The sequence below is a fragment of the Balaenoptera musculus genome, chromosome 5 (assembly GCF_009873245.2).
Source record: "Balaenoptera musculus isolate JJ_BM4_2016_0621 chromosome 5, mBalMus1.pri.v3, whole genome shotgun sequence".
NCBI classification, from domain to species: domain Eukaryota; kingdom Metazoa; phylum Chordata; class Mammalia; order Artiodactyla; family Balaenopteridae; genus Balaenoptera; species Balaenoptera musculus.
The window spans coordinates 14881368-14896970 of NC_045789.1; the positions used below are offsets into that span (position 1 = coordinate 14881368).

The 15603-nt window shown below is 37.4% G+C and overlaps 1 protein-coding gene across 10 annotated transcripts in view; it reads left to right on the forward strand.

Moving 5' to 3' along the window:
- PDLIM5 (PDZ and LIM domain 5) overlaps positions 1-15603 on the forward strand; it is a 208990-nt gene that overhangs the window by 756 nt on the left and 192631 nt on the right. For 8 of the 10 annotated variants that reach the window (XM_036852954.1, XM_036852957.1, XM_036852964.1 and 5 more), the window contains exon 2: positions 2495-2632. In XM_036852954.1, coding sequence (XP_036708849.1) covers positions 2537-2632 — 96 coding nt within the window. In that variant the 5' untranslated portion in view covers positions 2495-2536. Of the gene's footprint in view, positions 1-77; positions 395-416; positions 713-2494; positions 2633-15603 lie in introns of those variants that run through there. The other 2 variants (XM_036852956.1, XM_036852955.1) reach the window with 2 other exon arrangements.

Consider the following 15603-nt stretch of genomic DNA (forward strand, 5'->3'; position numbering starts at 1 on the left):
GTGATCGCCGGATCCTCTCCCAAGTCTGCCTTCCTGACCACGGGGCCGTTGGAAGCCGCCTGCCTCCGGAGCGGCCGGCTCGGGAACCTTATTTGGCAAACAGGGCTAGGCGTGAACCTCTGCTGGAAAACTGTCTCGTCGGTTACTTTCACCCGGTGCCCGCGGCTTTAGTTCTTCCGCTCTACCTCCGCAGTCGCTCCATCTGGGGAAGAAGAGAATCTCAAGATAACAGCTTTCATTTCAGACCCTTCTCGGAGAAATTCATCACGAGTTCTTTCCCTTCTCCCACCCACCGAAGGAGCTGGGATAGGAGTGTGGGAAATGCCAGGCTTCCTGCCTAAGGACTAGAGCGAAGACACTGTTTGGACTTTCCCCTAAAAGACAATCCAGCACGGTACAGAAGTGCCAGCATTTTCTACGTGCTTGAAAGCAGAAAGGCTGCTCAATATTTCCTGCCTGCTTGGTATTTTAGGAAGAGTTTGGGCACTAATATTACCAGCCCTGGAAAAGGCCAGTAGTATTACAATTGCTTCGGTTTCAGAATATTTTAAGGCACGTGAAGCTAGCAAAGGGAGAGTAGTGGAAGGGAAACGACACTAGAAATGAACTGACGCTGGTTCTGTAGTGTGGCTGTGACCTTGCCAGTGCTAGAGATTTTAATACCAAATGGGAGAAATCAGGAAGGGAGCTCGCAAGTAAAGGGAAGCTGCAGGTACATAGGTTGATATATGAATTAAACACATTTTCTTGTAGGGAATATTGAGATCAGAGGAAGTGGAACCTCACTTTCACATTCTTCTCTTGACAAAAAGTTAAAGATTAAAAAAGAAGGGGGGGTAGGCTGCCTGTGAAATGTCTGTTGGCGTTACACACTTTTGATCTATATTGTGTGCCATTATCCAGTCTTTCTCTACAACTTCTCTGAAACTCTTCTCGTTTATTACAGTGAGAAAGCAATTAGATTATGTGTGGCTCTTTATTACCTCCTATTTGTTTTTCACATATATTAACTAGTTTGACCTCTGGTTTGGCCTTTTCATCTTTTTAGTGTTTGTTGCATCAGTATTGACGTAATGTATTATTGGCTAGTAGTTCAGTGAACTACTATGCCAGTGGAAAAGCCCATTTTGTTTCTGGGCAGATGCAGGGCAGATTTTCACTGATTTTTCTTTAAGAACTGGACTTATTTGAAAATTTTGCCTCATTTTCCCCATATGAGAAGATGGAATCTGCTTGCTTTTAATATACCCAGTGGTTCGCATATCTACATCTGCCACTATTAATTTGGTGTGATGGAATAGAAATTTTCAATGGGTTAAAAAAATGGAATAATATTTTAAGACAGATAATAGGTGATGATTTGGCTGAATAGCACAGATTTTCCAAGGAAGCGTGTCTGAAACAGCTTCTTTTTTAAAAATGTGGTTTTAAAATTATTACACATCTGTTATATTATTATTTTTAAAGGGGGAAATAATAGGTGTCTTAGTATTGCATTTTAGAAGACCTCCATTCCTCCCAGTTTCTCCCGCTCACACATAACCACCATAACAACCAACACCAAACTCCGAGTCACGCTTTTTTTTCTTGAGTTTTTTTTTGTTATATAAAAGTACTACCATGAGAGTCATTATGAGCGCACTTCCAGCAAAACACAGAAGAAAGAAAGCACTGAAGCGCTGGTTGTTTTCTAAAGCTCTAATTCTTTCATGCATTAAGATTCACCTTTTATTCCTACCATGTTTAGTCAGACTTATACACTGTGTGGTAAATGCTCGCTCCACTTTGCCTGATGAGGTGTGTATATAAAACAAAAAGCAGGTTCTGATTGAAATATCATTGTGCTAGAGTATTGCCCATCATTGCCTGTCTGAAGGAAATGTAAATAATTTCTTTGCGTGGAAAATAACATGTCCCCAGAAGAGGAAATACAAGTTGTGGTTTATAATTGGAGAGAATAGTTTCATGCATTAAAAAACAACTTCTCGTTTTAAAGAATTTAGAGTTTGGAAAGCATGAATGAGAGTCTACTGATTTGTAGTTCTTTTCATATGTTAGGGTAACTTAGAATTTAAGTAAGTGAAATTGAAGGACTCTTGCCAACTGCAGGCAGAAGGACAGGGAAAATCATTTTGAATTAAACCTGAAATAAAGATTTGTTCTTTTTTTGTATAAAATGAAGTGTTGTAAAGTACTTTGAATTAAAGTTTGTATGCAAGAAGCCACAAATTGTATTGTAGCAAGTTGTAAAACTGATCAAATGTCTAGAAATATACTCTAATATGGAATTTTTAGACTATGGAAATTGGCATGAGTTTAGAGATTATGTATTAGCTCATAGATTCCTTTTCTTCGACTGAAATGAGAACTTAATATGACTTATTTTGCATATCCCCTCTTCCCCCCAAAACAAAATACTGAAGATCATTTAGTTGAAATATGTAATAGGTTTTAATATAAACATTTTTGTTAACCATCTAATTTTCTTTCACAGTTTCTTTCATTTTTGGGGATTGGACTTTGAGCCATTAGAACCATGAGCAACTACAGTGTGTCCTTGGTTGGCCCAGCTCCTTGGGGTTTCCGGCTACAAGGTGGCAAGGACTTCAACATGCCTCTGACAATCTCTAGCGTAAGCAAACTTTACAGATTTTATTGCGGGTGTTCATTCAATGCATAATCCTAGAAACATCACGGCCGAGTTGTTGAATTCTCTGATGACCTGCGCTCTACTTAATAGAATTGCTTATGGAATATGATCTCAGCAAACTTAGTTATCTATAGTAAAGGATGGGCTGGGGAGGGAATTTAGCAAGGATAATTGATTTCAGTTAAACTTATTTGCCCCCACCTTAATAATAAAATTGAAAGCATTTAACTGGGGGGACAGACTCCAAATCTTTGAACTGTCGCTAATTTGGGGAGTTCTCTGGACCTTAGTTTCTTCATATGTAATAGAAGTTTGCACTGTGGGATTTTCACGGTCCCTTTCAGCTCTAAAAGCTGTTTATTAGAAACTGTAGATCAATATTGTAAAATGACTGTTTTTGGTGTTATTTCCTCAGCTCGCTCTCTGGTGAGGGGTTAGCCTACAGTAAAATGGCCCAAAGCTACTTACCTATGAAGAGAAAATGAAGAGCTTGGATGGCCAACTAGATAGTCAGCCTTTGAATGCTTAAGATTTGGCTGTTTACCTCATTATGGATTTAGTTTGAATGTATTCTGTGTATATATTTTAATGATATGTTTTCATGATGATAATGACATTGATGGAGTAATTATAGCTTTCATTTATTGAGGTTTGGCTGGGTATCAGACATTGTTTCACTTTTATCTCCAGTAGGTAATTATTGCTATTAATTACTTGTGTAACATTTCAGAGGGTTTTTTGTATATTCAAATAAATATGAGTATCTATTCCCCTTTTACTTACATGGTAGCATCTTAATACACACTGTTCCACACATTGCTTTTTTTCTCAACAATTTACCTTAGAGAGCTTTCCCTGTTACTAGAGTTTTTTTCTTTTTCTTTTTCTTTTTTTTTTTTTTTATAACAGATGTATAGAATTCTTTTGTAGGGAAGTAAAATTTATTTAAGCAATCCCCTATTGAAGGGCATTTATACTGTTGCCAGTATTGCTATTACAAGTAATGCTTCAGTGGATATCGTATATACATAATTATATATGTATAATTTTGATAGGTTATGCCAGTTTGCACTTTTGTGTAATACATAAAAAAATCTATTCCCCCAACAGCATTACCAGCAAACTTTCGGATTTTTGCCAAGTTCTTTACCTCATCTCAGTTAATTCTCACACCAACCTGTGAAGTAGTGGTTTTATTCTCATTGTAAAGAACTGTGCTGTGAGCTCCCATGGCTGGTGTGGAAGAGCTGGCTTTCAAGCAGTTAATGCTCTGCCTCCTCCCCAATAAGCTTTATCATAAATTTAGGTAGATTGCTTCTCTAGTTACATATTTAGAGAGTTATCTTTTGGTTTAATTATATATGTACTTATTATTTAATTATATAGGTATAGATACTTATATATATATATATATATATATATATATATATATACACACTGCTTCTTACAGTATGTATATCCAACTCGATTTTGAAAGATTAAAAATAAGTTTGTAACAATTACGTATCTCTATTAAAATACTTCAAATCCCAGTTTGCTAATGAAGTTTTCCTTGTTTCTTGGCTATGGATTTTTAAAATAGTTATCTTTATCAAATTCCATCTTGATTCCAGTTACTCAGATTTTACAAGGAAACACATGTATGTAATCCAGCCTGAAAGTTTTAAGACTTTGCCTGGTTGGATGAAATTTTAAATGTAAAGCATCTGTGTGAAAATGTGTCTTGTGATTTATTCCTGTTTGAGGGGAGCAGTATCTTTTTGCCTCCTGCTGAAGAGCTATCATGAAGAAAGGAAGAATATTTGAATATTGTCTGTTTTCACATTCTGTTTACATTATTTTACATTAATTTTGAATATCCTAGTTTATGATAATGGGCTAAAGAAAATGATGGTTTAAATACTTCCATTTTTTGCTGAAAAAAAAGTTCAGAAGCAAATTAACACCTAATGAAACACACTTTGGTGTTTGATTGTAGAAGTGCAAATGGAGTATGTAAATGTTGTGGTACCATACCTTTAAAAAAGTTTTCTGTGCTTCAGTTTCCTGGCAGACAGTCTGAGTGCCATGTTGTGATGCTGATACAACAGAACACTGTGTACATACATATGTGCCCTCTCCTGGCGCAGAAGAAGTGCTTTCCTTGTGTAGACAGAGTGTTAATTAAAGGATTTTGAACACACTGATTAAAAGAGACTACGGTAACAAAGCTGCTGAGTTATTTCTGTTCTCTTACAAAAGTCTCTGCCATCTCCTGTGACCTTTTTGGGCCTTGTGCAGTGGGGCATGCAATTCATTCTGGATTGGCGAGGAGGGGAGGCGGAGGAGAGGGCATGTTGGTGCAACTGTGCAGCTAGGCTGTTGGCCTTTCATTGTAGTTATTTTTAACCCCTTGTGGGGTTCAGTTTTAACAGGCCCAGAAACATTGCCTAATAAAGATGGGTGCCTAATAACTAAACTATATTGTGGTAGTAAGATTATTAATGTTATACCTCATCTTAATTAGTTCTCTGGTTATATTTATTCTGCCTCAATTATGTAAAATTATTGGGATGTATTTCAGTGGTCACCAGATTATTTAATTAATAGTATCAAGAAGCAATTAAAACCTGAAAGCATGCCTTAAAACATGTAATTTAGTGATTCTCTTATTTTAATAATGTATGTGGAATTCTTAACAAGGTCTGGCATGGTATTCTCTCAGTTGTTATATTTTACAATAATATGAAATTAAAAAGAAAAAATTTAGAGACTTGAAACATCAAATCCCCCATAATTTTAGGGAACATAGCAGTTATATATTTTTTTACTTACGGTCTGTTGGAATTGATAAAGAAAAAAAAACTTACAGGTTTGTGCTTAGCTAGGAACCTGCATCTATATATAGTTCAAAAGTATACAGTATTTCCTCTGGTCATGTATTATTATGTTGAACTCCAAAGGGCTCTTTATGTTCTCTTATAATATTGGAGCTCTGTGATATCAAATGTATTTGAGATAAATAAGCCATTGGCTGAGACTTGAACATTCTGTTTTCTTGAGATTTTGTTACCAGCGTAGCAATATATGGATTATGACTTGCTTCGTAAAGCATACAAACTGTAAAATTTTAAAACTGTAGAACTGTAAAACAGTAAACAGTTTTACTGTAAAACTGTAAAACATTACTGTCAGATTTTGTTCCCCGTCTCTTTTGTATGAGTTTTGCATACTTTTTTAGTAGGTGGGTTTCTAAGATAAGATTGGTGATTGTTGCAAACTTTTTGAAAAGATCCTCAAATTGCTGTAATTGCCTGATCCCATGTCACTGTCTTCAATTTCCTATCCTTAAAGTGATGTGTTGGCTACTGGAGTTTGCAGGCTGTCTTTTTATGACCCTGTATTTATGGAATTGCCTTGAAGCCATGGTATGTGGGGATGGGTTTTATTGTAGCAGTGTGGGTTTGTTGGTCTTTGCCAATATATTTTATAAGAAGAAATAGGAGACTTGTTGCACAATTCAAGGCGATATTTTGGCAAGTTGCTGACCCTCATGATGGAATTACAAGAAAGATAGTGTATTTGTGAATAACATTTTAAGTACAGCATCCTAAAATTGAAATACTCTGCTTGTGTTATTTTCTGATGTATGATATTAGAATTTTTCCCTTAGCTGTCAATATTTGGATTTCCTGAAGGTGATCTCCCAATTCTCTATAAACACATCTATGGTGTTTCTTTAGCAGATAAAATGAGGTCAGACATTTTAATACCCAAATAATAGAGATTTTGATTCTCAAGAGTTAGGGGAGGATCATTTGTTACCAGGTCAGACAAGATTTTAGTTAGATTTGAAAAGCAGAAGACATGTACCATTTCCTGGAGTATGGAGTCCTGTTTAGGAGTATTACATAGAACAGAGAAAGAGCCGTGGAAACACTTTGCTGTGAATTCATTCATTCAGTAGTTAAAAGGATACTTCCTAGAAGCCACTGAAGAAGAGACAAAACATTGGGGAGTACAAAGGTTGGGGAGAAAAATAAATACAGTACTAGACAATGTCATAAGACCTGTCACAAGACAATATTTGATGGAATGATAGAGATACAGATAAGTGTTTCTCAGTTTCAGTGGGCACAGACCTTTCATATCTGTTTAGGGGTAGAGGGTTGGCTTCCTACAGGAGAAATTAATTGAACTGGTCCTTGAAGAATGAAATCTGAACACCCCAAAGTCAGTATTTCTCTGTGTTGGTTTTCAGTTCAAAGTGAAGACGAAGACTTTTTCTTGCCATTGCTTGAGTCTGAGTGAAGCTGTGAATATAGCTGAGTGATTCTCCAGACAGGCCAGCTGCAGAGTTTCCCTCCTAGAGGCGGGCAGAAAGAGACTTTCAGTCCTCAGGCTGAAATGGGAGAACCATCCTCCCTTGAATAAATGGGCCCATTGTTAATTTTAAGCTGTTGAGTATTTTCTTTTACATTCCCTTCCAACTACCCTGTTATTATGCCAAGTGAGAAAGTTGATAATTTAGCTTGTTTAACTGCATAATGTACATTTCACATGTATGTTCACCCTCTGCTTTTAAAATATTAATCACCTTTTGTGGGGGGCTCAGAGACCTGTCTTTTCCCACGTGGCAGTTTTCTGTCATCTGTGGTCCCGAGGGTCAAGAATCTCAAGATAATTCTGAAGGTGTTTTTCTGGTTTGTTATTTGTAAAGAAATGAAAATCTTTATCAGTATGTTTTATTGTAAGTTAATAGTTTGAGGAAAAAAAGGCTTTTCTTTTTTTTTTTTTTTAGTTTTTAATGAATATTGGACATTTTGGAGAGTTATTGGTTAAAAGGAATTTTACTGGTATGCAGGATTTCTGTATCTGATGGAAGAAACAATATTGTAGAGACTGGGTGAAGTAAGAATAGCACTTTAGACCTAAGTAAGGGAGATTTTCATACAAGCTATCCACCTACTCATGAGTTAGGTCTAATATTTGCTTACTTAAACTCAGAATAACCAAAGCCTATAGACTTGTTTTCAGTCATTTTCGAGAACTTTCAATGCAAAGAGCTTGTCTTTATGATGGTTGTTGGTTAGGCTGCAGTGTGAATATATAGTTAATCTGAATATACAGTTAGTCTTTGTCTGAAATATCCTGTTTGCAGTAGTTCTTACCCAGGTTCCCATGCACTGCAAGACTCGTCATGGCCTTTTCCCCCAGTTACAACTGCATGGAGGAGAAATCCGATATGAGTTAGTTAATCTAGGAGCAAACATTGCTCCAGGTAAAAAGGGGTTGTTTCTTTGGCATCTTATTATTATTATTTTTAATTAATTTATTTTATTTTTGGCTGCGTTGGGTCTTCGTTGCGGCGTGCGGCTTTTCTCTAGTTGCAGCAAGCCGGGGCTACTCTTTCTTGCGGTGCACGGGCTTCTCATTGTGGTGGCTTCTCTTGTTGCAGAGTATGGGCTCTAGGTGTGCGGGCTCAGGAGTTGTGGCACTCGGGCTCAGTAGTTGTGGCTCACAAGCTCTAGAGCACAGGCTCAGTAGTTGTGGCGCACGGGCTTAGTTGCTCCGTGGCATGTGGGATCTTCCCGGACCAGGGCTCGAACCCGTGTCCCCTGCATTGGCAGACGGATTCTTAACCACTGCGCCACCAGGGAAGCCCCTCTTTGGCGTCTTATAAGAGATAATTATGTTTCAGCTTTAGGAGGTGAGACTCTAGGCCTTTGTTTGAATTTTTGAGATGTAGAGATATTGAGTATACAATATAAAACTTGACAAAACAAGATCCTCACATGTGAAGTGTTAATATATGTATGGATTTGCAAATAAGTGACATAATATTGGGAATGAAAAGAAAACATTAGTTTAAGAAAGTAATGAGCAGTGACCATGGTGACCCCTAATTTAGGTATTCTGGGTACAGAGGCACTGTGTAGCCCTGCTGGTAATTCAGGTTTGTTTCTTTAATTACAGAGTGGGAAAATCACTTTTATAGCATAGACACTCTTTTTTTTAAAGGTAATAAAATATTTAGGTATGGACAGAGCAGACAGTATTGAATGAGTGTTTAAAGTCAGGCTTGGAAGAATTTTTTATAGTATTAAAATGGAATCTCTCAAATCTTCACTTCCCCATCTTCTGTCACCTTATTATTATCATTTCTTTCTTGTTGCATAAGTGAAGTTATCTATCCTTCTGTAAACACTCAGATTTCTTTTACAGCTGAGTTTGTTACCCATTTTGTGTGATAATTACTGGAACAAAGTTCATCAACCTCATTGGCATTTAATCCACCCGGCAGGGCTAAGTAGTTGCAGCAAATGTGCCTGTCCAGCCTAAATGGAGGAGAGTAAAATAAACTGGGGGACTTGATGGGAGGGAAAGAACAAGTTAGATTGAAAGAGAAAAAGAAATAGGCAATTTTAAAAAGGTCACAATGGGAACAGTTATTTACTGGGTCAGATTTGGTACTCAAGAAATCTTCACCCTTCACCCTTTTCCCCCTTTTAAAGTTTGGTTAATTTATGCTTTTCTTTAGGTAAGATATTCATATGAGTTGAAAGCCAAATGACTCAATAGCGTTTAGAGGAAAGAGCCTCCTGTTGTCCCGTCATTCATTTCCTCTGCCTGGAAGCAACCAGTGTTAGCAGTTTCTTGTATACTCTCAGGGATAATCTATACAGATGTGTGAAAATACGTATATATCCTCATCATCCCCCTTTCCAACACAAATAGTATCCTTAAAAATCTGCGCTTTTTTGGGCCTTTTGCTTTTTTCACTTAACCCCAAATCAGTAAATATATCCTTATTCTTTTTGTACAGCTGCATTGTATTTGGATTTATCATAATTTATTTAACCAGTTCCTATTGATGGACAATTAGGTTGTTAGGTTGTTTCTAATCTTTTTCTTTTAGTAACAATGTAGTGTAATTTTTGCATCAATAACTATATCTATCTATATATGGCATATATATGAGCATACCTGTGAGATAGATTCCTAGAAATGGAATTGCTGAGTCAAAGGGTTGTATGCAATTGTAATATATATATATTTTTTTTTGCAATTGTAATTTTGATTCATATTGCCAAATATCTCTATAGAGACACTCCTACCCACAATGAGAATGCCAGTTTCCTCATACCTGTGCTAGCACACGTTTGGACAGACTTTCATCTTTTCCAGTCAGATGGGCCTATTTCCATCTTTCTCCTTTTTTACAGGGCTTAATCACAGGTATTCTACAGAGGATTCTGTATGTTTTTAAGTGGCTCTTTTTTTTTCCATTTTGCGTGAGAATATACAAAATAAAGATGTGCTGACCTTCTTTAAATGATTTTATTAACTTCTGGGGGGATGCTATTTATTTGAATTTTTTCATTTAGAGCTTTGGTTAATAATTATCCTCTATCATTTGTTTCCTATTTCCAAACGGATTTCCTCTCTCTGTTAACATATTACTTCCAATTACATGGTGAAAGATTTTTTTGTTTTTTGTGGAATAGTTTTTGGCATAGTGCCCTGTCATAGACTTTCTGAAAAATTAAGCAAATCACATTTAATAGATTTCAGGTTGTTGCCTTTGGAGTTTCTCCAGCAGCCTGATATATTGTGGAATTTCACATCCTACTCTTCTCTAGCTCCCCTTATGGATGTGACAGAGAGACTGACCATAATGAGGTATTTGGCCTGGTCCTTGGACATAGTAAAATTCACCCTTAGGAGCCTCCCTGTTTTCATATCAACTGTTATTCTCCAGTGGAGCGTAACAAGGCACAACGGTTTGCAGTGTTTCATAGCTTAGTGAGTCAGGCATCGTGAAGGCATACTAACGTGTGGCACAATACATTTCTTCATTTTACCTGGGCGTAAGCAGCAGAGAGTGTAAGTGTTGGTAACCTTGGTGACAAGAAGAGTCAGAATGCCAGGGATGTTTGTATTTTATGTGCTTAAAGTTGAGGGGAGGAGGGATTTCCCTTTACTATGCTGTAAAATTTTTAATATGATGAGAAGTGTTTGGAACTAGATAAGAAGTTGCACCATTTGTTATTTGAATTCTGTGACTTGTTAAACACTTTTTCCTAGGATTCAGAAAGTGATTTAACAATGACCACTGTTCTTCATTATAATTATCTTGGGTAAATTTTGATTTACCAAAAGAGGAAGTGTTTTTTTTTTAATGACATTAACAACCGACTCCCATTTACCATTGATTCCATCAGGGGCTCAAGTGTTGTGATTTGGTTCCATTGAGAATCCAGTTACAGTATTAGACCAGTACTTCTCAAATGATTTCTGAGATATTAACTTTTAGAGATGGTGAAACTTAAAAATTTAGTAAGGTTGTGTAATGCTAGCCAGAGGAGATTGTAGATATGTTCTGAAAGTGTTTTCTTCTTGAGAAAAGATACTGGAGGACAAATATCCTTTAGAAAGCAAATGCTTTGTTGCTTAACTAGCAACCCTTAGGGATGTTCTGGAGAAAGACGTTTGTAAATAAATACAAGCATTGTTATACATGTAATTTTCATGACTTTGGACATTCTCTTGAAGTATCTCCATGCTACTAACTTCCAAATATTCTACAAATGGTTCTTTTAATCGTTTTATATAGGCATTTCTGTTTATATGTACCTTTATTCATTCTGGAAGATTCTAGTTCGTATCAAATTCTCAGAGTGACACTTTGATAGCTTAGCAGACGGAGGTGTTTCCAAACTTCATCAATGTCTTGTTGCCTCCTAGGCTGTTTCCTCATCTTCAGGGTGGCACCTTGCCGAGGCAGGAATTCTAAAATCCTGCATTTAATATATTAATCCCGTCAGACCCACTTGACAGAACTCAGTTTACAGTCCAAAATGCCTGTTTTGAACCCTGAAGTCCTTGGTCTCTTTATTCTTCATGCACGGTACCGTTAGCCCTACCCATCCATCAGGGCACGTTCATATACTAGGTGCTCTTTGAAATGTTTGACTGCTCCGACTCACTTGGGTCTCCTTTCTTTCCTATATTAAATAATAATAATGAAAATACACTGACATTTATTGAGCCCTTGCTATTGTCTAGGCCCTGCTGTAGATATTTTGCACATGTTCGATTATTTAATTCTCATAGTGACCCTCTGAGGAAGTATGATTTAAAACCTCTGATTTGCAGATGAAGAAACAGAGAGACAGAGCAGTTAAATAAGATGCTCAAAGTTACACAGCTAGTAATTGGTTAGGCTTAGGATTTGATACCAGACAAACTGAGTAGTAATACTGTAATGCTTTTAACCAGTATACTCTGTTTTCTGGGAATAGGTGACAGTTTTCACTACTGACAACCAAGTTTGTATGTGTTTCTTAAAGAGAGAATCAAAGACTTGTGTAAATGGGAGTAACTGAGATTATTTTTAAAACTATGACTAGTTTCTAAACTAATCGTTAACATCATGAGTGAGATTTTTAAAATGTACCTTCTAGGCCCAGACTTTGAATTCAGGATGTTTAGGGATTCTCGCATGCCTTATGGATGTTTCTCGTGTACCATCGAATCCCATTTTGTACACTAATGTTTGGGAACGTTATGTAGCTTTTATTTTTAAAAAATATTTTTACTATGGATCTTTTGTTATTTAGATCACTTCATCAAAAAGATTAAGGCTAAATTGCAATGGAACTGCCACTGACTAAATAATGTGACAGATCTGCTTTTCTCCAACTACTGGTCTTTTCACTTTTTTCAGAGTTCAGTCAACATAGGTCAGATCCTTTTTGGAAATAAATGTCAGTTTTAATAATATATGATATCAGGCTTCAGTTCTATTTATGACGCTGAAAGTATCTTTAGAACACTTTGAAGTTGGCGCGTTACTTATAATATTTTAATACTATAAAATTTAATAATGAATGTTAAATTTACCAAAGACTTCTGGAGGAATCTTTAGTAAATTTAACCAATATTTAACCAAGTATATAACAAGTATAGTTGGTTTTGTTTCATACCTCATTGTTAAGCCTAAAGTGGTAAAATTTATGTTAAAAGGAACTGCATATAGTCTTTTTAAGGCCAAATTTTTGGTCTTCATATTATGTTTCATGGTGGTACAGTTTAAGTACATACAAATAGGTCATATACTTTGCTAAATCATGAACCTCTCTCACCAGGAAAAAAACCGCTACAACTCTGGGTCTTATTTACTCAAGATCATATTAAAATTCCCCGCACATGTTTAATAGCTTTTGACTGATGATCATAATGATGATGGGGACAAATGGGAAGCTGGGTTGCGGTTGTAGTTGTTTCTTCTAGAATTGTTTTGTTAATGAAAATGATTAATAGTTATAATTAGCTGATGAGACATTTTGGTTTTCTTTGTTTTTAATCCTAGTCAGGGTTTGTTTCTAGGAAACGCCCCCAATGTTACTTAATGTAATAGCCCTCTGCCTCCCTAGGTACGGAGTCTTCCTGTGTGTCAGCCCGAGTTTGTTTTCTCTGTATTTGACCCAGTGGTTCTCTTTCTGTCCTTTAGTGTCATGCACAACAAAGGATAGCCCTCGCTCACATTACAGCCTTTCCAGTAGGTGACCGAGTTGTATTTCCTTTTAAGTCTTGTGGATCTTCTGTTGGAAGCCATTTCTTCAAATGTTTCTTTCTTGACGGTTGCCTCTCTTCACACCCCTGAGCATTTGCCTTTAAAAGCAGTTCAGTTTTTAAATGTCTCTTTATGTGTGACTCCCAGAACTGAACCTAACACTTCATACATTAAGACCAATGCAGAAGTAGAGTTACTAAGTGAGGAAACTGATTTTTGTGACCAGACAGTGCAGGGTTTAGAACTGCCCTGGGGACTGGGCTTGCTAGAATTTTTACTGTTTTCTCTGTATACTATTATACTGTTTGAAATTTTTACAATACGTGTGTCTTTTGTTTAAAAAGTGAAAGGAAATTAAAACTGGACTGTGCTTTGTAGACATGCAAACTCAGGCTTGTCTGGACATATATGGAAGTTAGGAGAGCATGAGAGGGGCAACTGTTTGTGTACGTGTGTGCTGTTTGCATGAAAGATAAAGGGACTTCATGGGAAGGAATTCAAGAAACACGTAAGTGAGGTGTGTTCAAGCTTAGTCCTTGGAGATTTTATTATTATTATTTATTATCTTTTAGGAGAGATGAGTAAATTCCTGGTACAGCAGAGTACGTCCTCTTGGTATTGTCTTCTGATGCTGCCCTTCTCCTGAATGGCTCATGCCAGAGCCCTAAGAGAAGGTGTTAGGTAACATATATTCGTTAGTCTCTTACTGTGTATTAGGCTTGGATAGAGAGGGTGGTTCTCTGTTTTCTGACAAAAAGGTACATGGACCACGATACGGAATATAAGAAGGAGCTTGGAAGTAGGAGAGGACATATATGTAGCGAGACTTGGGCAAAGACCACAGTGATATGCGCTTTGATCATACAGCCTAGTTAGGATGGTAGGGAACTTCTCGACTAGCGTCTATAGAATCCGTAGAGGAGATAGAAGTAGCAGCGGTGGACAGAATTTACTGTTCCTACGTCTGGGCATGGAGCCATTTATTCAGTATCATTATTGAGCACCTACTGTGTGCTCAGTCCTGGTCTAGGCACTGAAAGTACACAAAACAAAGTCATTATTGTTATGAACCTTATATTCTAGTAAGAGGGGCTGTTAACTCACAAGTGTATCGATAAATAAGCAATGTAATTTAATAAGGTGATGTGCTAGGGAATAATTGGGGGAAGGGTATATGGGGGAAGGGTTTTACCTTAAGTTGGGCCGTCAAGACAGGCCGTTCTGACTGAGGAAGCAACATTGACTTAAGAATAAGAAGCCAGTCATGGGAAGAGGAAGGAGAACAGCGCTGCAGGCATCAAAAGGCCTGGAGACAAGAAAGAGCTTGGCATGTTCAAGGAGTAGAAAAGCAGTGGCAGGAGTGCAGTGAGCAAGGAGGCAAGTGGAATGAGATGGGGGATGGGAGGGAAACCTAGTGTCAGAATAAGAGATAAGGAGGCTTAAGGGAGTGAGATGACATTGGGGGTGATGGTGGGACAACTGGGGGTTTGAGAAGGATTCTGATTCCTCTGGATGAGAGCTGAGCTAGGAAGAGTGGGTTACTATTACTGTGATTTTACCCTATCTGCAAGCTGGTGTGTTTTTAAATTGGTTTTGATAGAAATTTCAGGGGAAGAATTCCAAAAATATTTTGAGCAAAGGAATAACCATATAACCTTCCAAGGTGGCTACTTGGAAGTAAGATACTCATTTTAATATGTTTGTTTGGAAAAGTTATTTATAAGTTGTAACACATACATTATTATTTTCTCATTGTTATTTGCACACTGATTACAGTTTTTCTCTTTTGTGTTCTTTTAAGTTTTATTATCGCTGTAAGAAGTGGCTTGTTTCCCAGATGGCTTCTGTTTTCATTTCCTTGTGATGATATGACCTTTTCTACTTTAATAAGGAAATGTTGCATACACCTTCAGGAGTTGTATACAGATTATGCTGGTAACACTTTTGCTAGAGTCTGCCTCAAAGATAAAGTGAGTGTTAGGGTGTTTATTCTAGGTCAGATATGTTGAGCTGGAAAAGATTTTAATAGTGTCTATTTTTATTTATTTTTATTTTTGGTTGCGTTGAGTCTTCGTTTCTGTGCAAGGGCTTTCTCTAGTTGCGGCAAGCGGGGGCCACTCTTCATCGCGGTGCGCGGGCCTCTCACTATCGCGGCCTCTCTTGTTGCGGAGCACAGGCTCCAGAAGCGCAGGCTCAGTAGTTGTGGCTCACGGGCCTAGTTGCTCCGCGGCATGTGGGATCTTCCCAGACCAGGGCTCGAACCCGTGTCCCCTGCATTGGCAGGCAGACTCTCAACCACTGCGCCACCAGGGAAGCCCCAAGTGTCTATTTTTAAAAAGAATGTTTTAGCCTGTTGGTTGGTTAATGTGCCCAATGCCAAAAGTTATGTTTTGTG